This window comes from Vanellus vanellus (genome assembly GCF_965231255.1).
Source record: "Vanellus vanellus genome assembly, chromosome: 1".
NCBI classification, from domain to species: Eukaryota; Metazoa; Chordata; class Aves; order Charadriiformes; family Charadriidae; genus Vanellus; species Vanellus vanellus.
Genome location: NC_138905.1, coordinates 14,576,816 through 14,602,010, shown reverse-complemented (window position 1 = coordinate 14,602,010; position 25,195 = coordinate 14,576,816). Strand labels below are relative to the sequence as shown.

At 41.7% G+C, this 25,195-nt stretch overlaps 1 protein-coding gene across 1 annotated transcript in view; it reads left to right on the top strand.

The window, feature by feature from the left end:
• The window catches only part of RELN (reelin), a gene marked incomplete at its 5' end in the record, with an annotated part of 296,306 nt that overhangs the window by 95,430 nt on the left and 175,681 nt on the right, over positions 1 to 25,195 (top strand). The window contains one exon of the mRNA XM_082479306.1: positions 24,233 to 24,303. Within this exon, the coding sequence (XP_082335432.1) occupies positions 24,233 to 24,303 (71 nt within the window). The remainder of the gene's footprint in view (positions 1 to 24,232; positions 24,304 to 25,195) is intronic.

Below are 25,195 nucleotides of genomic sequence, written 5' to 3'. Positions count from 1 at the left end.
GGACTAGGAGAAGAAATAAAAAATAATAAAAAGGCCCTCAGAAACAATTATTTCTGGGACTGACAGATGTTGTGCAACAGGATATAGATGACTACTGGATGACTATTACATTTGTCAGTACAGGTAGTTTGGTTGCGGTAGTTTAGTTTGGTAAAGGTAGTTTATTTCCTTGGTAACTCACGGCTCTCGATCTACATCTGTCTCGTAGGTAGTTAAGCTGCGTTTCAGAGCTGGGGTTTTGTCCCGTTTTTGGCAGCAGGGCTTTTCTGGTCCAGATTGTGACGTGTAATGTGAATTCCCAGCTGGAGCTCTCAGGGAGTGCCAAAGCCTGGTTAACCCACCCCAGGGATGATCCCTTTTACCTGGGAGCCAGTCCTGGAGCTGTGCGTGCCCTGGACCTCCAAGGGTTGTGGCACGTGCCTTGGGGCTCTCAGACACATGGAGGATTTGGGGTGTAGCTGGTTGGTTCAGGAACACTGAAGACCCAGTGACTGAGGGAAGGGAAGAGGTACAAACCTAAGCTGAATGTTAAGCCAAGCGGGTTACATCTTCATGAGCTTCATTAGATTTTTCAGATAGTAACAAAATCATAGGGAAGTGAAGCTCAGTGTTTGCCAGTGCTGGAGGCTTTGCGCTACTCTGTTTAGCAGTGCTTCAGTAATACCTGTAAGCTTTCAGATTATATTTGAAAAATGAATACATAGATTTTTAATACATCTTGTTTCTTATTTTGCTTAAATTGGCAAAGTAATAGTGTTATTAGGACTTATTCTTTGTGTGAAAGTTTGAGCACAGAGCACATTTCATGGCTGATTGATGAGCCCCTTGGAAATATGGTTTATAATTAAATTCTGACAGACCCTTAACAAAATTAGCATAACAAATAGCAATGTAATAATACCTTTCATGCCTGTGCATTCCTGCAGCTTTACTCTCCCTAAGCACTTGCCAAAAGCCAAGAGCACTTCCAGCCAGGGCTGGGCAGCACACCGCAGAGAATGCGCCCGCGGAAAGTTGACTGCCCGCTGCCCGTATGTGAAGTTATGCATTCAGAGGGTCTGTATGGGTGAAGTTAAATCAGCAGGAGTGTTACCAAAATAGCATCAAACTAAGAATAGCTGTCTTTAGCTACAGAGTGATTGCTGGTCTACTAAGGCAAAACATGAAAAGTGTGACTTTTGCTGCTGGCAGTACTTAATTTCAGGGTTTTGTTAGAATTAGGAAATGTAGCTGAGATAGTAGCTAAAAAACCAGTAATGACTTGGGCTGTCACTGTTCGTATAAGAAGTCTATATTTATCTTTATATTTTAAAGCTTTATTTTGATGAATTTTACAGTGGGTCTCTACATACTGAACTCCTGATACTTTGCCTGTATCTAATGCTTGCAATCTGAGATTACTTTCTGCTGCTATGTTTCTTTGTGAACACTTCCTTTTTGTATAGAATAACCTGTGCCAAAACTGGATAACTGGGTCAGACTTGGGATTTTTTATGTGGAAAAGTCTGGGCTACAGCCATTTCAGAGTTAATGTATGTAACACCAGCGGTTTGCCATTAGGAATTTTGAGGGCATTATACTGACCTCAATCTGCTCACGCAACCTCTGAAATAAATTAAAGAGCAAAAGCACTATGCAGCTGTTAGTATGTAAAGGGCTGTTGGAGGTTGAAAAAAACAAACAAACAAACAAAACAAAACCAAAAGCAAAGCAAAGACCTACGGTGAGTAGCATAATCTTTGGTCTCCCAGTGACTGATACACAGTTACGGATGGATAAAGCTAAATTTTAGCATTGAAGTTCATATATGCAGAGTATAATTACATTTTTATTCTAGAAACAGTTAAAACAATGTTAGACTAAGTGGTTTCTTTTCAAAGGAGAAGTTAAAATGGGAGACATAATTCCAGATGGGGTAGTTAGAAAGAACTGTTTACTGTGTTTCCCATTGGCAAATTGTTAGGATTATTTTGGGAAATACAAAAATGGATGGGAACAGAAAAACAATCGGGGAAATAAAAAAGAGGAGTGAGCTTGTGGTGAGATAGCAAAGAGCTCATGTGGGTGCAAGTTAAGCCAGGCCTGGGAAGAGTTTGTGCAGAAAGTGAGCACCCTGCATACAGAAATTTTGGAAGGAGTAAAAATCATCGGGTGAAATCTTAGTTGTTCTTCCAGAGCTGTTTTGTTTAGTTTTACTGGCATGTCTATGCCTGTGGCAATCCTCAAATCTCCATCAAAATGTCAGATTAGGAGGTAGCTCAATACTGGAGATCACTGGTTTACTGGGGAGAGGAGCAGAGGTGGAGGAGCCAGAACAGTTTGGGGAAGCCCAAACCAAGGCTCGACACAGGTTCTGTTGTAATCATTCAAGCGATTTTATTTCCTTTTTTTAAGCACTGTTTGGTAACTAAGATAAAACATGACCATGAAAAGGTATTATCATAATGTGTGTGAAATGGGGACAGTGGCCATCTCCTGCACTCAGCCCCAGCTTTCTCACTGCGATTTTTAAGAGCAGAATTTGTCCTTTGTGTTAATAGATTTATACTGCCCGGAGTGCAATAGCATACAAATTGTCAGACTGCTACTTTTTCCCTTGGTTTTGACCAGCCAGGCTAAGTATCCTGAAAGAGCTATATTTGGGCTTCAGCCAGCATGGTTGGGTGCATGGTCCATTGACCAGATTTCTTAGGCTTACAGTCTTGCCCTTCTGAGCACAATTACTTTTCTCTGTAGCCATTAAGAGATCCAACGAGGAGGGAGAGATGTTTGTGCACCACTTTATGTGAGGGTCTTCCCTGTTGTAGCCGTATGTCAGGACTATGCTGCAGTTTCTGGGGAAGCAAACTTCTTTTGTGGTAGTTACAGCCACGACACCACTCACGACCCACACAACAGGGTCATAATCCAGCTTTGCAGTTGCTGACTCACAAACTGTACAAACTGAACTTGGATTTTTACAGGATTCAAAAACTTACAACCAATAAGTATAACTGGAGATGGTTTTACTATTTCTGAGACACAGACAAAAAGACATATAACTCATGCTTAGTAATTGCAGAAAAGCCAACACTTGAAATTCAGTTCCCCAAAATACTAGAAAGTAGGCCATAAGAAACAAATTAGCTGGTTTCCCTCCAAAAACTCTCCACCTTAACAAGTCTTAACTATCTTAAATATCAGATAATTTGTGAATTAATCGTTCATCATCCTCTAATTTTAATTTTCTTAAGGAAAGTGTTTCCTAATCTCTTTTAGACCAGATTCTGCTATTGTAAATCACATTGCACAGGACAGTACTACATGAGCAGTGAGCCTCACTAAGTGTAGTCGCTGTTTGGGCTGGACTGGCCACTGAACGAATGATGGATGCTCTCTTTGACCTCTATCCCTTCAAAGAAGAAAGAGCTTCTCCCTTCAGAGGAAAGGAGAGAGAATAAGAGGAGAAGAGAACTCACAGGATGAAAAAGAACTTAACTACTTTAGTTAAGTAATAAAATAATAAAAAGAAAAGATAATAATATTAATAAGAAAGTAATGAAGTATATACAATATATACAAAACTGTATCGAGTGCCCAGGATGACGATTGTGTCACCGGCAGGCACTGGGAAAGTCCCAGACTGGACTCGATGACAGACGGGAACCGGATTCCAGATCTGGATTCAGGAACACATGGATTGGGATCAAAGGCAGACGAACAGACGGAGTCGTCCTCAGACGCTGGCCATTGAAGGAAGAGGCTGACTCCTCTGATCCTTCATCTTTTATACTGAGCATGAGGCAGATGGGATGGAATACCCTGTTGGTCAGATTTGGGTCACTTGTCCTGCCCGCTCTTCCCCACAGGTGTAACCTCTCTACGCTCTTCCTCTTCCGACCCTCCAACGGGGCACACAACAGAGTTAGCTGATCTTGGCTGTTAGAGCAATAAGGATAAGCAAGAGCCTTTCTGCGTACCATCCCTTGATATTCACCATAAACATCGGGCCTTATCACTCTGGTAGCAGACACCATCTGAAGAGTATGCTGTTAATTTCAGAGAGTTAGAGGAGGCGTAACTGAAAAGTGAAATTACTGAAAAGAAAATTGGTTTTGTTGTACCTCAAACCAAGACAGGTGTACACATGTGACATGAGATCTTCTCATGAGATAAGGTGCTGATAACTCAAAGTGAGCGAGCTCTCAGGACCGGGATCTTCATATTTAGTTGAAGGGCTGCAGCAGCACTTCTGGTTGGTGGATGGTTGCCTATATGTTCAAGTCAGCAACTCGTAGAAGCAGATAGGTAATTCAGAAATGCAGGTACTGGAAGGGGTTTGGCACGCTGGGTTGTTGGACTGAGTATAAAGTCAAGAACGACATAGCTGCAATATTTGCTTTGCAATTTGCTCCTTGTTTTAAAGAAATAAGGTCTAACCCAAACCCCGCTAATCTGACGTTAAATACATAAGATGTGATTTGATAAAGTGTCTTGGTCAGAAGTTTCATATTTTTACCAGAAATGGCAGGTATTTATAATTTGCTGCACAAGTAGTTTAGGTATTTTAGCATAATTTAGAGTGAATTAATGGTTTGTTATTTATTGCCTACTGTTCTATAGGAGTGATTTATAAAGCCATACTCTGCACTGCTTGTTACTTTGTATTCTCTGTGTTAGGTGTATCATCAATATCATTAAATGAATTCACAGTGACATTGCTCTGGAACTATGGTTTTTGATACAAGGGTAACAGAACATAAATCAAGAATTATGTTTAATTCATAAGAGGCACCAATCTCTCATTTAGGTGTAGGCTGGGCTAGAAGGTGTCAAAATATGCTTTACAATACCTCTTCTGATGGCATTTCAGACCCTCTCTATATGCCCTCATGTTCTCTGTGAGAATAATATATAGCAATACAGTGCAGTTTGTCAAGTGAATAATGTTTGTGTTTTTATTTATTTGGGTGCAAATAGTATCATTATTTTTACCACAAGGCATAAAGGAATATATTTACATGAATATACTTAAAATGATTCTTAAGGGAATCTATAAATTTAAAGATAAGTCTTGCCTATTCTGTGCCATGAATACTATTGTTGATTATGTAAATTACACTTTAAAAATCTAATACTTTCTGGTATTTCTTATTGTTATTTTCACTCTCTCCCTGCAGCAATAGAAATAAACCCTCTTTTCATTTTAGTCTTTCTTTACTTACCTCTTTAAATTCCTCTTGAATTAGTGAATTGAAATCCAGAGCATCCACAAGCCTACAAGAATATTTGTTTAGTATCTGTTTACTTTTTATTAATTTGTTGTAAATATTTCTGTCCCCTCTAGCTTTTGTAAAAAAAATAAAAAAATAAAAAAAATGTTCTTACAAAGCGTAAATTTAGGATCAGTGCTGACTTGAAAACATGCTTTTACCTCAATATTATTCCAAGTGTATATGAACTCTTCACAGTATCATTCACATATAATGGTAATTTTGAAGCAAGAATTTCATGCTGATGATACCATTTATTAGAAGTGTTAATTATGCAAAATCCATAGATGACTCCAGGGCTTTAATTTGCTAGAAGTTTGTTCATTGCCTAGCTGCAAGAAGTGAGACTTGTTTTCTTTGACATTTCTTGGAGTTACCAAAATAGCCATCAAGTATTTTAAATGACTGAAAAGAGTTACATTCATGGCAGAATACTAAAGTTCACATCTAAATAAAAACTAGAAAAAAAATGTGTTTTGTGAACAAAATTTTTTTTTTTTCACTATTTTAAACTTTTGTTCTCAGTGGAAACAAAGTACTGTAAAGCAAATAATGTATCACTGGACAGGGAGTAAAATCAGGGTCCTTATGTCACAGCTTTCACGTCCTGTCCTGTGTAAATATAAATTTGGAATTGCCCTATGGCAAACAGCAAGCAGAAGCATGGTGGCAGTAGGAAGTCTGAGAAGATAATTGTATTTGTTATGTTTTCCTTCCTAAATAATTTTTCTTTGAAAAATTATTGCATTTGATGAAAATCTCAGTGTCTGAATTTCTTTGAGATGCAAAGGAAGCACATTTCAGCTTCCTGACATGCCTCACAAAGTGGGATTTCTGTTCATTTTACAGCTCCAGCTGAAAGCTTATGGCCACAAACAGTCCAAAGCTGAATGCTTCATTGAACAGACAATATTTGACCTATTGCTAAGATTAGAAGAACATGTGTTAGAATGAGGGAAAAATAACTTTAAATATATGATAAAATTTTGTACATAAAGCTGGAAGAGAACTTTTTGGCTTAACATTATCTTTTTACCTGAGTTGTGCAAATCGGACTATTCTGTTGAGCTTCTAAACAAGACTTTGACACTCTTCTAGAAAAAAAAAATTATCTTTATGTGAAAATCAGAAATTCTCATTTGTATTTTACTGGTCCCAAATCTTCCAAAAATTCTCTATCCTGCAATGATGGCTTGTTAGCCACCTAGATGTTGACATCTAGCAACCTGTCCTCCCACTGTTCTGCTGGGTGATGTTAAAGTTGTGAGCAGCGATCCCTCATTCTCACAGGAGGTAGTGGCCCACAGAAAAGGGAGAGCACTGCGCGAGCAGCTACGTGGTCCTAGCTGCTGGCTGGGGTTAAACCACAGCAAGCACATCTCTGGGCATCCCTCCCACCTCTGCTGGCAGACAACACCTAAAATGCAGCAGACTAGTTTGGGACACCTTCTCCGTTTTGCAAAGAAAATTGATGTCTTGTCAGTTGTGGCATCCTTTGGCAGGGCATAAGGGTGCTCGGTAAAGAGCTATTATGTACCTACTTAAAGACATTAATGTGTTCAAGATCACAGAGCTCCTTTAGGATCAGAGGTTAACAGTGCAGTAACTAACTGGAAGCTCATTTCATCTTCTGGTACGTCTGAAATAACAGTGACTAAGGTAATTTTTCTTCATTATGTAGTGTGTCCTTTCATTAGGAAGGTTAAGTTTTAAAATGGGTAACTGCTGTGCATAGTGACATAGTACAGATTCATTTCCTGGGCAACTGTCCAGTTTTCAGACAGTCACTAAGTAACATTAAAATTTTCTGTCAGGGGCATTAAAAGGTGCCTGTGCCAGTTTAAAACAGGAAGAGAAAACATGCAGGGAAATCCAGTTTAATTTAGCCTAAGATGCATTCCTGGAGTGATAATGCTGTCTGTCCATCCCTCTTTCTCCCTACATCAATTATTTTTGAACTTGTAGGTCCATTCCAATGCGGCAGCTTAAGTGTCTTAAATATACTCTCTTGGGTGTTTGAATATAGAGGATCACGCTGAAGGAAACACTGTGAAGGATTGTCATATACAAGAGGACCTCAGGGAGAAAAATTTGGGGCAGCTCGGGCTTGGCAAGGAGCTCTGGCTAGGCATGTGTTTTATCAAACTCCTCTTCAACCAGGAGGAGTTTGAGTTGAGTAGAGAGACCAAGAGAAAGATGGTACCCACATGGCTGCGAGTGATGAGCTTTCTGTGGCTTAGAAGTCACCGCTCCTTACTTGAGGTGGGGAATGACTGTGTGCACAGGAAAATGCATTAAGTTAAACCACTACCGAATAAACTCGTCGTAAAATCACAAAGCAGCATGGTTCAGCACACCTGGCATCAGGAATGCAGCCGTGGGTTTCTGACTTCAGGAATGCAAGGCTTTAAACAGGAAAGTTTTTGTTAACATGCATTCCCAAAAATAAAAATGGGATTTTCTTATTTATTTTTATTCTAGTTTCAGTAGTGTTAATTCATACAAACATTATTTCAAACCCTGAATAATGTTTAAAATAGACTATTAAGGATTATAGGTGCAGTTCCTTTAACAGACAATTCAACAGGACACAACCCCCATTTTTAAAAAGGGAAAAAAGAAGACCTGGGGAACTACAAGCCAGTCAGTCTCACCTCTGTGCCTGGCAAGATCATGGAGCAGATCCTCCTGGAAACTCTGCCAATGCACATGGAAAATAAAGAAGTGATCGGTGACAGCCAACATGTCTTTACTAAGGGCAAATCGTGTCTGACAAATTTGGTAGCTTTCCACAACGGGGTTGCAGCACTGATGGATAAGGGAAGAGCAGCCGACATCATGTACCTGGACTTGTACAAAGCATTTGACAATGCTGCATGACATCCTTGTCTCTAAATTGGAGAGACATGGATTTGACGGATGGAGCAGTGGATAAGGAATTGGCTGGATAACCATGCTCGAAGAGTTGTAGTCAATGGCTCGATGTCCAAGTGGCGAGCAGTGACAAGTGGCATTCCTCAGGGGTCAGTAGTGGGACTGGTACTATTTAGCATCTTTGTCAGTAACATGGACAGTGGGATCAAGTGCACCCTCAGCAAGTTTGCTGATGGCAGCAAGCTGTGTGGTGCGGTCGACACACTGGAGGGAAGGGATCTCATCCAGAGGAATCTGGACATACTTGAGGGGTGGGCCCGTGCAAACCTCATGAAGTTCAACAAGGCCAAGTGCAAGGTCCTGCATGTGGGCTGGGGCCATGCCAAGCACAAATACAGAGGCTGGATGAAGAGTGGATTGAGAGCAGCTCTGAGGAGAAGGACTTGAGGGTGTTGATTGATGAGAAGCTCAACATTGATTGATGAGAAGCCGGCAACTCATGCTTGCAGCCCAGAAATCCAACCGTATCCTGGGCTGCATCAGCAGAAGCGTGGCCAGCAGGTCAAGGGAGGTGATTCTGCCCCTTGACTCCACTCTGGTGAGATGCCACCTGGAGTACTGTGTCCAGCTCTGGAGCACTCAACATAAAAAGATGTGGACCTGTTGGAGTGATTCCAGAGGAGGGTCACGAAGATGATCACAGGGGTGGAGCTCCTCTCCTATGAGGACAGGCTGAGAGAGTGGGGGTTGTTCAGCCTGGAGAAGAGAAGGCTCCAGGGAAATCTTATAGCAGCCATCTAGAACCTAAAGGGGGGCCTACAGGAAAGATAAGGAGGGACTCTTTATCAGAGTGTAGTGATAGGATGAGGAGTAATGGTTTTAAACTGTAAGAGGGGAGTTTTAGGTTAGATATTAGGAAGAAATTCTTTAGTCTGAGGATTGTGAGGCACTGGAACAGGTTACCCAGAGAAGTTGTGGATGTCCCATGCCTAGAATTGTTCAAGGTCAGGTTGGATGGGGCTTTGAGCAACGTAGTCTAGTGGGAGGTGTCCCTGCCCATGGCAGGGGGGTTGGAACTAGATGATCTTTAAGGTCCCTTCCAATCCCTTCTATGATTCAATATTTATCCTCTCAAGAATAAACCTTAGCATTTGAAAAACAAATACTTTCTGAAATTTAATGTATTTTGTTGTGCATAATGAAGCATATGAAGTAGTCTGAAAAAAAAAAGAGCAGTTTCAATCATGCGTCCTAAAAACAACAGATCAAAATCCTTTACAATGTTCTAATTGGTAAACTCTTCTAAAGACCAAATATCAGTGTGGAAAATATTGAAGAACAATTTTCCACAACATTGCTAACAGCTGCATAAAAGTAAGGTATTCTCCTACAGCAAGACAACATTTTGGAGCAAGCATAGATTAAAAGATTTGGGAACGTAAGCTTGGATAAGATTCATGTTCTGGTTGACTAAACGTATCTAAAAATATTTGTTATGTTTTCTATTCCTTTTAGTTTAGGAATTCTGATAATTTTTCATATAATTTTATACAGAGTCAATAATACAGCCAGAACAATGTTTAGGTGCAATATATATTGAGAAATAGAAATAAATACATAATTTGAAATTCTGAAGCTAAAAGGTACATGTGAACATGTACCCACTGAGTATTATTAATATATGGACTTAGGTCTTCAGTTTAAATGCAAGGGATGGGCCTCAGGTCAATAAAATAAAAATGGAGATGGGCGTCAATGTCATGCAAAGAATCCAAACATTATGAGCTCTTTTATTTAGGGATCCTCAGAAATGGATGCAGATGCACCTGGAAGCTAAACGGCATAGATCACCAGCTGTATTTTAAAACACTTTACTTGTTGTTAGCAATATATTGTTTTTCACAGTCTTCCTACTAGAAAAACATAGCAGAGTTAATCTTTGCCAGTGAATGAAGTCTGCCTGTTCCCTTAGCGTGTGCCAACCAAGTGGTACGGCATAGTTAGTGCTGCTATTTTTACAGCATTGTTTTTAAATGCTGTTCTCGGATATGTCTTATTTTCTTCTAAAAAGATAATTGTATCTCTCTCATCCATATGACTTTACCAGTTAACAGTTTACTGTTATTCCTTCAATCTGTCTGATGGGTCTTAATTCAAGTCTTTTGACTTACAGCCACATCCATCCCATCCGTAGGGATGAGGTACCTTCTAGCTTATGGTATATTGTTTTCTCATTGTAGTTTTTCAAGATTTCAGCCATTCTCTGTGCAGACATGGAATTTGATTTTTTTTTTCCAGAGGTCAGTGGATGTTTGGTGACCATTCAAAATGGGAAATTGCAATTTAAAATGGGAAATACTTGTGGTACCTTTAGGTGACTTTCCATTAAATCTAGTATCTGTTATGAATCCACCCATAACAGTGATGCTCGGATGTCTGGTCGGTTTTACCTAGACTGAGCGAGAAGATTTATCTTGGGGATTGGATGCAACTGCTTCCCATTGCCAGGGGACACTGCCTGGAGCCAATACTTTGGATATTTTTGCTAAAGGGAGTGCTCAGAATGACCAAGGTTTTAGAAAAGCTGTCTGATTTACCCTGACAGATTCCTGAATTCAACTTGAGCAGCTTATGGGAAGTGTCTCTTCCTTAATGGTACAGGGGCTTGTACTAAACGCAGTGGTGGACCCACTACAATGAATTCCTTAGTTAAAGAGAAAAGATTTGCAAGAACAAACCATATTTCTTGTTGTTATTTATTTGATGCAGTCTTTTTTTATTTGATGCAACAACTTAAAAACTGTAACACTGAAATCTCCATTCAAATATCATTTTTGAGAAGATGTCCTCTTTTATCATTGTTAGCTCAAGTTTGCTGTTTTATTAATCAACCATAAACTTCTTAGCTATACAAATTACGGATGAATTTCCCCAATTTCCAGCACCACTCTGTTGTGTACAGCACCAGATGTGCAAGTCTCTGATGAATGCCTTCATCTGGAATACTTGGTATTTGGGATTCTAGACATGGGAATTTGAGCTCCCAAGCAATATTTCATGTAATAGAGCAGTAATTTTGTGTGTATTTGAAAAGTTCACCTTCCTGGCAACATTACTGAACTGAATTCCCAATGTATTCCTTTTGATTGGAAACTGTCATTAGCAAATAAATGAAGAGTCAAAGTCTGGTTGCATTTCACCCAATATCGCCATTTTTTGGTCATCTGAGACACAGGGAATCCAGTGTTGGGATGTGCTAAAGAGTCTTAATACATCAACAGGATATCTTCCTACAAAGATTCATTTTAGTGTTGCACTCTTTCTGCCAAAGATTTCTGAAAACAAATCTGTGCTCAGAGGAGAAATGACTCGGTAACAAAGAACTGAGACCAACCATCTATCCTGGAAGTATTTATGTTATTGCCTAGATTCTCTGTTACTTTGGTTTCTTTCAAGGCTGAGGTTAATAAATCTCTTCATTAATGTAAGAGAAGGGTTTGTAGAGTTTGATGCTTTTTTTAATAATATGTTTAAAGAATTATTATCAATACAGTATTAAAAGGAGATATTATGGCAATGTAGCTTAGTGGGTAATTTATTTAAGAGCGAGATAAATCTTGTTTTTTTTTCCTGGTGAGAAACATGGGTTCAAACTCATTGCTGGAACAGTATATTATATGGGAGGTTGCTGTCCAAGTGAGTTGTAAATTGAGAGTATTTATTCCAGTGTCAAGTGACTGACTGATTCAAGCTAAAGTTCACACAGCAGGTTTTGTTTAACATAATCTTGATAGCCCTAGCAGTATTTTATTATGCAAATACATTCAAAAATACCAGAACTGTGAGCCTGGACACGCTATTGGACAATGTGGCAAAAAGTATAGCAAGGCTGTATGTGATTGATTAGTGTAGCTGACCCTGCTTTGAGCAGGAGGTTGGTCTGGAGACCTCCTGAGATCCTTTCCAATCTGGATTTTCTTATGATCCTATGATCCTCTCTGGGATGTGAAGTTAAGTCTGTGTGGGCCAGCCATGGTCTCCTGGATGGAGGGAGAAAAAATTCTGCCCATGGCTCAGAAGCAGTTGAATTCACCCATTTTGGATCTGGCAGCCAAGGGAGAAGCCGGGTCTTGACCACAGCTGCCAGTTCGCAGGGGCAAAGCTCCCACTCACAGCAGAAGTGGAGACCAGCACCAAGGTATGCTGGACCATTGCTAACACCCTGCAAGGGGAGCACAAGGGCTTTGCTCAGCCCTAACAGCTGCTGAAAGTTGCTGGTTTGGAAAGCAGGGCTGGAGGAGAGGACCTCTTACAGAAGGATGCAGAGAACAGATTGTTCTCTTTTAAATCTGTTTTTATTTGATCTCTCTGGCTGGGAGAGGGCAGTAAGTCCCCATAGTACCCACACCTCAGTACTCCCAGGTGCACTCTCACCATGACTCAGCCTCCCCTGCGATACATCCAGGCTCCCCACATAGCCTCCTATCCTCCCCCTGTACATCAAGGTCCTGCTATGGATACCAGACCTCCTCACCGTAGTCTCTCCAGTTTATGTTCTGTACCTGATGCCACTCCACCTGCTTCTTTGGCTGGAGTTCTGTGATACTTAACAAATTTGTCATTTTTTCAGTGGCTGATAGAATTAATTATCCTCCTGAGGCAATATTTCACCTGTCTATTTCTATTTGTAAGCTGGTATGGTCTTAAGTGATATATGTTTTCTTCCAACACATAAATCTGGCTGAAATGAAAAGCCACGCAGGAGAAATAAATGTCCTTTGTACGATTGGTGACCCTACATTTTTTTCAAGAGGTTCATCGTATTCCCAGCATGCAGGAGACAAGTGAGAATGGGGAGAGAATAACGGTTCTTCAATAACAGCTATAGCAGGTTCTTCCTTAGCTTGATTTTCATCAGTCTGTGAAAGGTTTGCGTACTTCATTTGTTTTTCAGTCCTCTGGAAACATTTAGGACAGTGGGAAAAGTGCAAAGAAACATTAGACAAGGAGTGTAATATTTCAGTGTTCAGTGAAGCCTTAGGAAGCAGAAACCTGTCCTGTGTGCTCTGGGGTGCAGCCTGTGGACATTTTGGTTTTTGATGGAACATTTTCTAGCTTTACACTAAAGATGCAAGATTTTATCCTTCCTTTGTAAGCTGCTTTGTGCATTGTGGATGCACCAGTTGCATGTCTGTAATTAATATTGAAATGAGTGTTTGCTGGGAAATGGGGTTAATTTGGCTATTTGAGGATTTCTCTGTGTGAGTTGTAAAGCAAATACAGGGGATGAGGTTCCAGGTTCTCGTATGGTCCAGCTCATCCACAGCTGCTGGCAACGTCCTTTGGGAACAGTGGGCAGCTAAAGCAGGTTAGAGCAGGCTGCTCGAACCTTAACTGGAGAACGGGTAGTGATACAGATGGCATGAAAGCAACGAAGTGAAAAGGTGGCTTTAAAATCATATTTTTCCATTATTTAGGATCTTTTAAAACCAACGCTGTTTTCATCATAGGATCTCATATCCTGCTTCAGATTTTACTCTTCTAGATTTTAAGTATTTTTAAGTTTTCAATGTACTAATAAAATAGCTGAATTTTATGTAAAAATGTATCACATGAGAAAACCCCAGAGCATCAACTACCTGCAAACTCTCAATTTTCTGGAATCATGAAAACCCCTTGGCACTTCTGGTAGATATTCCAAAATACACAGCCACAAACTCATGGATAGGGAGAATCAATCTCACAGTATGTGTGCAAAATGTTGGACATTGTCCTCGTTTGAGGTAAAACAGAACCAATTTTGTTCAGTAACTTCGCTTCTTAGCTGGGCCTCTTCTAACAACTGAAATTAACTGCATATTGTGCAGACAGTGTTCACTCTCTCAGAGTGATAAGACCGATGTTGATAGCTGATGCCCAGGCATGGGATGCAGAGAGGCTCCTGCTTATACTTATTGCCATAACCCCCACGGCCAACCAACTTTGTTATTTGCCCCGTTGGAGGGTCGGAAGCGGAAAAGCATAGTGGGGTCCCACCTGCGGGGAGGAGCGGACAGGACAGGTGACCCAAAACTGACCAACAGGGTATTCCATCCCATCTGCCTCATGCTCAGTATAAAAGCTGAGGGATCAAAGGGTCGGGGCTCTTCCTTCAATGGCCGACGTCTGAGGAAGATTCTGTTTGTCTGCCTGTGATCCCGATCCTGAATCCAGATCCGGAATCCAGTTCCCGTCCGTCACTGAGTCCAGCCTGGGACTGCCCCAGTGCCAGCCGGTGATGTGATTGTCATCTCGGGAGCTTGATACGGTTTTGTATATATTTTTCATTATTTCTTTTTATTTTATTATTAATCTTTCATTAAAGTAGTTTAGTTCCTTCTAAACTCGTAAGTCTCTTTTTCCTCCTTTGCCTCTCTCTTTGTAGAGGGGTAGAGGGAAGCATCTGTCGGTCCCGTTTGGGGTCCCTCGGGTCCCCAGTGGTGGGTTTGGCCTAAACCACAACAGATATAATGAACTGGTTAATTCTTTTGTGCTATGAAAAGCACTTCTTAAACTAAGTGTTGATTAATCTGATTAGATGCAAAACTTGCTTTCATTTCTTTGTTTTTACTCGACATGCAAAGCCTTGGAATCATGGGACTGCAGGATAATGCAGACTGGAAGGGTCCTCGGGAGGTCTCTCATCCAACATAATGCCCAAAGCAGGGTCAGACCAAGTAGCTCAGGGCTTTAATCCAGTTGGGCCTTAAATCATCACCAACGGAGAGGAACTGCACAACCGCCCTTGGCTGACTGCTGTCAGGTCTCCCCAAAGTCATCTCTTCTCCGGGCTGAATGGGCCCTGGCCCCTCAGCCTCTCCTTGCAGGGCAGGTGCTCCAGCCCCAACCATCTTGGTGGCCTCTGCTGAACTCACCCTAGTTGATCAGCACTGTTAAACTTAATTAGTACATGTTGTTAAGAAGAGGATCATACTCTGTAGAATGATGCAGGATGTAACTATGTGCTGCAAGTCCTTTTACTTAACACCTGTATATTCCTTTAGAGATGTCAAGTACTTCAAAAATACACAGTAAACTGTAACATTTCTTCCTGTGAATCAGGTGAAAACTAAGACTCTTTTGTTCTTGAAGGATAATTTAGGTGATTGAATGATATCTTTTTTGAATATAGACTTTAGAAGACTACACAAGCAAAATTTGGGAAAAAAAGTATTTTTTTTATACAAAAAAGATGTAATAAATTCATTAGCTTAGGGCTAAATATAGGTTTTAAATACTTATAAATACTCAATGCATTAAAAACCTAAAATCCGTACAATCGATGTTTCACTAGATAATACCTAAGACAAGAACAGCACCCTCTCCCAAACACTGAAAAAGGTGGAAAACAGAGACCTGGGGTTTGGCACTGTGTCAGTAGAGAGAGAATGGATGCTTGTTCTATTATTTATATGAACTGACTGCTTGGCAGATGCCACTGCAATAACCCTTTATTTAAATTGTAGAAAAAAATAGATTTTGCTTTCCTTTATAATCACTCAATGAAAAATACTAATGAAAATGTTGGATTTCCTGTAGCTGAGAAGAAAGTATTGTCCTAATCTGCTTTCAGTCAACAACAGGCTCTAATCATTCCAGTCACGTAAAACTAGATCAAATTAAAAAAAAAAAACACATATTTTTATTCTCTGAGATACAAGGGAAAGGAGGATGAAAATGTTTATATACAGTTTAAAATGGTAATTCTTCCTTTTTTCCTCTTTCATAATGCATATTTACCATTCTGTTGTATTCCTCTTTTTTCCTCACACCTTGCAACCAAACAAAAGTTCAGTGATTTTTAGGACTGCAAAAGAAAGTTCTTATAAATTGTAAAGTGTAGGGTTCCGGAGCTGCATGTGCACCCTTCTGCTTCCAACGCTGTAACCTTAAATCCATTCTCTGTAATACAGGTTTTAATTATATGTTCATCTCATTTATTTTTCTGCTTGAGGACGTTTGTTTTATTCAAATCTTGGTTACAGAAAGCACTTAAATGAGTGCTTAAATAAATCCCTAATCAAACCAGCACTTCCTAAGGGCACACAGACTAGCATAGGTTTCTGTGTTAAACCATAAAAACTTAAATCCACTTCATCTTGGGCTGATGTTACCATTTAAATGCCATATTCCTACCTTTACGTTTACCTCAGTTTATGGAAAATCATCTTATTCTCTCTCAAGCATATCACTTTTTTTTTTTAAATGCCAAAGAGCAAGAACATAACCCACCTCACCTTAATGAATGAAATAGAAATGGTTTTGAAGTTGACTCAAAACTCATTTCTCAAGGTGAAGGGTGGCTCTTGCAGCCTATCGACAAGCCAGCTCTTCTGACAGCACTAGGAGAGACTAAATATGAAAAATTATAACACTAATTTTACTTATGAGGAAGTAAAAAGCTGGCAAAAAAATGAACTGCTCATTCTTATCAATATTTCAACTAATATTTTTCCTAATATCCAATATAAACCTCCCCTGGTGCAACCTGAGGCCATTTCCTCTCATCTTATCAGTTGCTACTTGGGAGAAGAGACCAACCCCCACCTTCCTACAACCTCCTTTGAGGTAGTTGTAGAGCACGATAAGGTCTCCCCTCAGCCTCCTTTTATCTGGGCTAAACACAACCCCAGTTCCCTCAGCCGCTCCTCATAAGACTTGTGCTCCAGACCCCTCACCAGCTTCGTTGCCCTTTAGTGGACACGCTCCAACACCTCAATGTCTTTCTTGTAGGGAGGGGCCCAAAACTGAACACAGTATTTGAGGTGGGGCCTCACCAGTGCCCCAAGTCCAGGGGGACGATCACTTCCCCAGTCCTGCTCACCACACTGCTCCTGGTACAAATGCAAAGGAGTCCTATCAGCTTATGAGCATGAACCACAAACTTCAGCCCAGGACAGCTGCCACAAATGAAGTGACTGCTCTTTGCCCTCTAACACATATCCGACCTTTCGCTGCCCATTTTAATCCTTTTGCTCTGAAGCCTTTTCACCTCTGCTCCAGGCTTTTAGCGCAAGCATGCTAATTCCAGTCTCCTGAACAAACATCAGCATAAATAGTTACATCTTACTTGCCAAATTTCCCTGGCAGTTTCAGCTGAATGTGGTCAAGACAAATGTCATTTTTAATAGCATCTCAGGGAATAAACCACTGGGGGACAGGGAGGGAAAGGCGGAGTCAAAAAAGTGCCTTTCAGAACACACAAATCTCGTTCCTGCTACTTTAATTAGGCTATGCTCGCATGTCAGGTGGAACGGAAAAAACAACCTAGAGGCATTTAACCAGTCACCAAAAATCTCCCACCCAAGCCCCTTCTGGATCTGCAGCCACAGCTGCATGATCCAGCTCCGTGCATTTTCCTTGCTGGCCCCGATGCCAGCGCCATCTCCCACTCAGGTTTAATATGTTGGCCTTGGCTGCTGTTGGAAGAAATTGTCACTGGAGGTTTCAACCATGGTAGGAGACACGGGCTAAAATGCACACCAGCCCGGGCTCACCTCCTGCTGTGCGCAGTAAACGGTCAGTAAACCACCTCTGCAGGGGTCTGCGAGAAAATGTTTCACACACCCACTAAGAGAGACTGGACACGCCTTCCCTGTGCATTTGATCTTCAGAAGACCTATTCCTCATCTTTCTTTTGAATTTATTTTATTTGGAGACCTCTTAATCAGGCAGTGCTTTGGGGAGGTCGTTGGGGTTTTTTAAAGACAACAGCTAAAACAGGACAACCCTTCAACCCTTCAAGTCTGCGGGACAGAACTCAGAGGGCTGTGATCAGTGGCACAGAGTCTAGTTGGAGGCCTGTAACCAGTGGTGTCCCCCAGGGGTCAATACTTGGTCCAATTTTGTTTAATATATTCATTAATGACCTGGATGAGGGGGCAGAGTGTATCCTCAGCAAGTTTGCTGATGATACCAAACTGGGTGGGGTGGCTGACACCCCAGAGGGCCGTGCTGCTATCCAGCGTGACCTGGACAGGCCGGAGAGCTGGGCAGAGAAGAACCTCATGAGGTTCAACAAAACCAAGTGCAAGGTCCTGCACCTGGGGAGGAAGAATGCTAGGCACCAGTACAGGTTAGGGGTAGACCTGCTGGGAAGTAGCTCGGAGGAGAAGGATCTGGGGGTCGTGGTAGACAGTAAATTATCCATGGCCCAGCAATGTGCCCTTGTTGCCAAAAAGGCCAATGGAATCCTGGGCTGCATAGGGAAGAGTGTGGCCAGTAGGTCGAGGGAGGTCATTCTCCCCCTCTACTCTGCCCTGGTGAGGCCACAACTGGAATACTGTGTCCAGTTTTGGGCTCCCCAGTTCAAGAGGGACAGGGAACGGCTGGAGCGAGTCCAGCAAAGAGCAACTAAGATGATTAAGGGCTTGGAGCATCTGCCTTATGAGGAAAGGCTGAGAGAGCTGGGACTCTTTAGCCTGGAGAAGAGAAGGCTGAGGGGAGACCTTATTATGGCGTACAAGTATCTAAAGGGTGGCTTGAAGGAGGATGGAGCCAGGCTCTTTTCATTGGTTCCAAGTGACAGGACGAGGGGCAATGGGCACAAGTTAGAACACAGGAAGTTCCGTTCAAATACACGGCAAAACTTCTTTACGGTTCAGGTGACAGAGCAGTGGCACAGGCTGCCCAGGGAGGTTGTGGAGTCCCCTTCTCTGGAGATTTTCAAGACCCGCCTGGATGCAGTCCTGAGTAATGTGCTCTGGGCAATCCTGCTTTGGCAGGAGAGTTGGGCTACATGATCTCTAGAGGTCCCTTCTAACTCTGAAAATTCTGTGATTCAAGCAGGGGCAGGATGGTCATGCAAATTTACTAATGCGTTAAAAATCAGCCAGTTTATTTGCATAAAGAGGGCAAATATCTGGGCAGTGCTGGCACGCGGCCTTTCTGCACAGGAAGCAGCAGAGGCAGGCGGCACCGGCGAGCCTGGGCAGGGCTCAGTCCCCCGTGCCCTCCTGCCCCGCTCTCCTCTCCCCAGCTGAAACACTCGCTTTCACGCGAGGCCTGTTAATGCAAGCGTGTTAGCAATGCGCGCGAATCCAATGTGAAACACGAGCTACTTCAGCATAAAATCACGACAGCAATTATTGGGGCTGCGTTGCTTTGTTTTCCATTCCAGCGCAGGCTGGGCAGACGCCCAGCACCCACCATCTCCCCCGCGGCGCCAGGGAGGGAGCGCAGCCTGTGCCGTCAGTGCGTCGGACCTGATCTGCGGGGTTTGGGGAGGCCAATCTCAGCTTTGAATAGTCAGTCACTGATTTCCCTGGAGCTGGTGCTGCAGGTTTCACCCTGAGCTTCCTCCAGTGGAAGCAGTCACGAACCGTTGTGTACAGATGTGCCATGCAGCTGCTAGCAGCGGGCACAGGGTTAAACTCTGCTAGCGCGGGTAAAAAAAAAAGAACCTCATTGTCCTTGGTCCTACTGAAAACCTTTTTAGGGGTGTCACGAGATGGGTTATTTTACTGTAGGAAACCCGAGTCTCTTCCCAGCCCCCTCCCGAATGGATCTGTCCCAGTGCCCTCCCTCTCCAGGGGAAGGCGCAGATGCCAAGCCCCCCTCTAAGGGCAGCGTGAGCACCAGGCGTGCGACCCCCAGAGCACAACCAAATGGTGACAGCTTCAGGGGAAGGCCGAGGACAGGTACTCCGCTCCTGGGCCGAGGTCAGCATGCTGCATCTGATCAACAGGAGGCTGGAGGGACCGCTCTCTGTCTACAGGTTCATGAAAGCGCGCAAGTGTCTCTGGATTTCTTTCTCCCAAATCACCTGGAACGATTTGTGTCATCACACAGGGGAAAAATTGTTATTACTTACTCTGTGTTCAGAGGAGCTGGCAATTCTGCTCTCGAATAAAGTGTTTTTAAGCTTGTTGGCACTTGAGCAGGGTGGCTCTTCAAGTCCTCTTTCACAGGTGATGTGGATTATATATAGTTCAAGTAGAGAATCAGCAAGTCATATTTCTTTTTTGCTTTTCAGTGACAGACAATCTAAAAGTCTTTATTGCCGCCCGATTTCAGCTTGAATAGTTGTGGTTTAGGAAGCAAAATTCTTTACAGGATTGCTGTAACTGAAGCGTGGGGTTAGTGCTGCCTTGAACTGACAGGGAGCCTTGGCACCTGCTACAGTCGTCTTGTGTTCAGAGCTCTTTCTTCCTCTGTCAGCAGTTTATCTCCTCTTGCTACTTTTGAAAACACATTTTCCTCTCTTTCTTGCATAGCCCCAAGCAGACCAATATGTCTAGTCTAATGGAAGTGTGAATCATAAGTTAATATAAAGAGGAACCTTATTGCCTCTAAGTTGTTTTTCTTTCAAAGCTCTCACTTACCTTGTCGGGATGTTCCCGTTGCCTCCCATTTTTCTTTTATTTCTCACCCTTTTGGAAAGATTCATTCCTAGTGAGGAATTACCTCTGGGGGCACACGGAGCACGCATCTTGCCTGTTGGCTGACTGACAGGTTAGGTTTGATTAGTCAGTTGCCCTTTAGCTGGAAATAAATAGCATACAGTGACAGAGTGGGACTATAGACTGGTGTGGAGTAACACCAATTAATAGTAAATAGCCTTCGTCTGAGTAATATTTAACTATATTAAAGGCTGTATAGAAGCTTTTGAAAAACAGCACAGGTATCAGTTAATGAATATGCATGTCAAGAAAATAAAACCCCATAATCAACAGCTGAATAATATTCTTTCTGTAGTGGAGCCTTCTTCGGGCATTGCCAACATTATTTTTGTTAGAATTACTACAAATATTATGTATTTTTTATACATGAGTGTCCACATAGGGTTGGATATGTTTTTGGATATGTTACATATTTTTAAAAGAGAAAAAGCTAAATTCGTGATCCTGTTGCATTAATCTCACCTGTCAGGTAGGAACATCACCAACAAAGAAAGTTCAATACAGAAAAGGTATGTTTTGCACTTCTTTCTAAAGGTAGATTAGTTCATGCATAATTGCACTGCATTATTGTCATTTGCTCCACGAATAAAGCATAAATACAGAGAAACACAAGCAAATGATACTGGAAAACTGACAGACGCAATATCCTTAGTAATTCTCGGAAGCGGCACCGGCCGGTGCAGGACTCATGCATATGCCCGTTGCAAAAGCAATGCCAACGTGAGGATGTGCTGCAGGAAGCGGTGCCCCTACTGCACCGCACTGTTGTCCCCAGGGTGCCGAGCGCTCCTGCTACGGAGCAGCAATAATTGGCTCCTAGTCTGCATTATCAAGCAAGGGATGATAGACGCAGAAAGACGCAGATCATTCAAATGGCTGCTGGCTCTCTCCCCAAATCCCCTTTTTCTCACACGCATGCAGAGATCCAGTAAACAGTACACAGTTTGGTATTATCTGTTATTATTTGGTATTTGTTTGCAGTCAGACACATACTTGAGCTCCCCTCTGCATGGGGTCCGTGTTTCGAGAGTTTGCTCCTATCTGCCTCATAAAGGAATTTTGTGGTTGCCGTCGTTGTCACATACATCCTGAATTGTATCCTGAGCTGTTGCATAAACAGCATCTCTGAAGTTTCAGTCCACTGCTAATGTAAGTGTTCTTTCTCACTGGGCGCAAAGAGCCCTCTCTTCCACCCTCCCCGCCTGGGGGAGGGATAGGAACGTTGTACAAAATATCTTCTGTGCCTCAGGTCTGGCATTTTCTTGCACGTGCCCAGGAACACGGTCAGCCAGGTTTTTTTGTTCAAAACGTGGAATTCCCACAATGAAACATTTTTGCAAAACATGTCTGTGTGTGCTGGGTTGGAGCCAGCTGGCTGTGGGATGCTCTGCCATTTCATCTGCTAGAGGAAATCACCATATCTGGTCCTTTTAAAGAAGCCTGGGCGCGTGTTGGATTTTGGAGATTGTCTGGTCCCATTCTGACTTGCGTGTCTGCATACGCCTGCAAGGAAATTTGCAGAAACGTATGTAGCGATCATGGTTTCTTGCATATTCATCATAACAGAGCTTTAACAAATACTTTAGTTCATACTTTTAAATGAGACTTAAAGTCTCAGCTCTCTTGCCTTTCTTTATGCACTGGGGCAGTGTATTGGTTTTTATTTTAGTCTGTACTCAGTATGGTCACTGGTCGTGACAGCGGATGAAGAAAGGCTAATGAAGAACTATGGCATGATGGTTTGCTGTATTTTACAGAAGCGTTGGAAGTCTTAAAATAGTTTCCATGATGCCCATGGTAGGGACTACAATCAAAATCTCACACTGGTAATGTGAGCCTGGGACTGTGGCCAAAATACTATCGCTACCAGATGAGGCAAAGCTCGTGCTTTACGTATGCCTCCGAAAGTCCAAGCAGATGGAAAAACCAACACAACCCTCCTTCCATAAGCAGAGGAAGGGACTGCTCTAAAAGCCCTAGGAGCATCAGGTGGCCATAGTTCTGCATTTCTGGACACACACTTTGGTGTGAATAGAGCTTTTCTAAATGAGCAGGAAGCAAATTAGATTGCAGAGACCTTTTTGTTTACTCCTGTTTGTACTCTGATGGTTTGCAGATGGGTTTTACCTTGAGGATCCACCGTGTATGAAAATTTTAATATTATATGTGTTACTTTTGATGTTCTTCCTTGTCAGTATAACTGGCTTAGTAGCCAAGAAAAAAATGATACAGTTTGACTTTCCTTCTGGCCCATTCCTTTATGGTCCTTCCTGACATTTTCATAAGCAAGCAAGGCATGATCCCTCAGCGAGGGCACACAGCTGGATGAAAAACACCACTAATAAAGTAGCTTTCAATGTCTTAGTGTTGAGCTGAGAGGCAATCTCAAGGAGGATCATGGATCTATCTTGAGCCCATTAATGTTAATTATTTTCATTACTGACTTGGAGGAAGGATAAAGAACACATATGAAGAGGGTGTATGAGTCTAGACAGATATTGGAAGAACTTTGGCTGCAAGAAATCAGACTTCAAAGGCAACACTGGCAAATACTGAAAGGTTTTGAAATCTCTGAGACAAAACTGAAGTTGTTAAGTACTATGCTTAGAAAAGAGGGAAGAAATGAACAGTTGGAAATAAAGAATAACTAGCACCGTTAGCATGACAGCTCTATAAGAGAAAAACAAATCAAATTGCATTGTATTTCTAGCTGATTATGAGAAAACAAAGTGACAAATCTTTCTCCATGGTACATTAGCTGGTCTGTTAGCTGTGGGTCATTAACAGGAAAGAATTATTCTTTAGACAAAACCGGTGAGATCTCAAGTATGGAAACTCTTTGTGCAGCTATAGGCATGTCACTTCCTCAAAGATGGAGACAGGCGGAGACCAGAGAAGACAAAGAAAACAGCACATTGTTCAGAAAGGGAACAGTTAGAGGAAAGGCAGTGTGACAGTACCCGGCTTCGTACTTTGAGGAAAAAAAAAGGTAAAGAATGATGATGATTTAAAAAAAAAAAAAAAAAAAAGGAGAAAGTAATCCACTTTAGCTTGTCCAGACAATGAGGGAAATAAAAAGAAAGAACAAATCAACGGGCAGCAGAACCCAATGCAGACTACCAAGTAACGTTGCAGTGTCTCCTTCTTTTGGAGATGTTTGACAGGGGCCTGGAGCAGAGAGCTTACTTGTCTCTCCCTTTGTTTCCAGAGGGGATTTCTGGACACCCATTCAAGCTCTACATTTCTATCAGTAGCACGTAACAGTACTGCCATTGCTATTGCCTGGTGGGTTGTGTGACTGTTCATTTCACAGGGCAGAAGCTCTGCAACCATTTTTTCTGTTCTGCGCTGAGACAGGTGCGGTTTCTCAGGCAGAGTGATGTGCTTAGCTTTGCGATATGCTTACTTTTGCTCGTGGCCTTTGTTCAGTCCCTGTGCCAGTGCTTTTTATTACCAATCAAGACATTTTGGTTTAAGAACTTTTCTTTTTCTATGCACAGAAACAATCCCTACAAATTGTTCTATGAATTTAAGAGTGCACAAAGAAGAACACAGGAAAAAAGTAGAATGGGACTTCTGATTTGATTAATCATGCATATAGATATACATATGCATATATAAATAAATATACTACATTATTTGTTGTTGTCTTTTTTATGTTCACAGGGCTACAGCTACTCATAGGGGCCAAGTTATATTCAAGGATGCCTTAGCACAACAGCTGTGTGAACAGGGAGGTAAGAGCCACCATCATATTAAAAATATCTGTCAAATGTGGTTTTCCACTGTACTTGCATGTCAGTGTTACTCATCGTGAAAGCAATTTCATAGAAAACTTAGTTTCGGGATCTTATTTATATTCTTAAAAATGATACTTCCCGTTAGTTATCTGGGAAACCCCTCTGTCCTCTCTGCTAAATATACAAAAGTTAAAGTAAATCCTATTGCATTGTACACTGATGTGAAATCAGCCTGTAACCACCAACGTTTATTTCTTTGTCAAAGAAACAAAAAATTGTTTATTTGTGTCAAAACCACAAACTGAGTTTTAACTCTCACTGTATTAACTATAAGCAGAAAATGCAATGTACCTGCAGCAAAAGCTTTGTTTACCATCCAGCTCACACATATCTTTGTGAAGAACATGTCTTCCCACTTTGGGAAAGTAGGCCATCAAATCTTTGCCCGTCACCTACAACATTTGATCATTTTTATAGCTAAACAAAATGTTTGACTTACACAAACTTTAAAAATCTAATTGTTTGCACAGCTTATCATATATATCCTTTTGATGAATAACCTAAAAATAAATGTCCTCTTGTCAGATGTTGTCTACAAACAGCACACTGCTTTGAACCTGCTTCATTAAAAGAGTGGGAAGTAGAGAAAGTATCCGTCATTTTTGGTACAGGAGGGAAAGGAATTTCTGTGCTGATCCAGTTTTCTCCACAAAATTCCTGTGATATTTCCCTGTGAAAAGAGACAGTGAGACATGGGCCAACCAGTCTAAAATAAACATTTCAAAATTAGAAATGTGTTGTTATATTAACAAACGAGAGAAAATCCCCCAAAATATGTTTCTGAGGGGCATTAGAGCTATAGTGGTTTTCTCCTATGAGTTTGGGAATA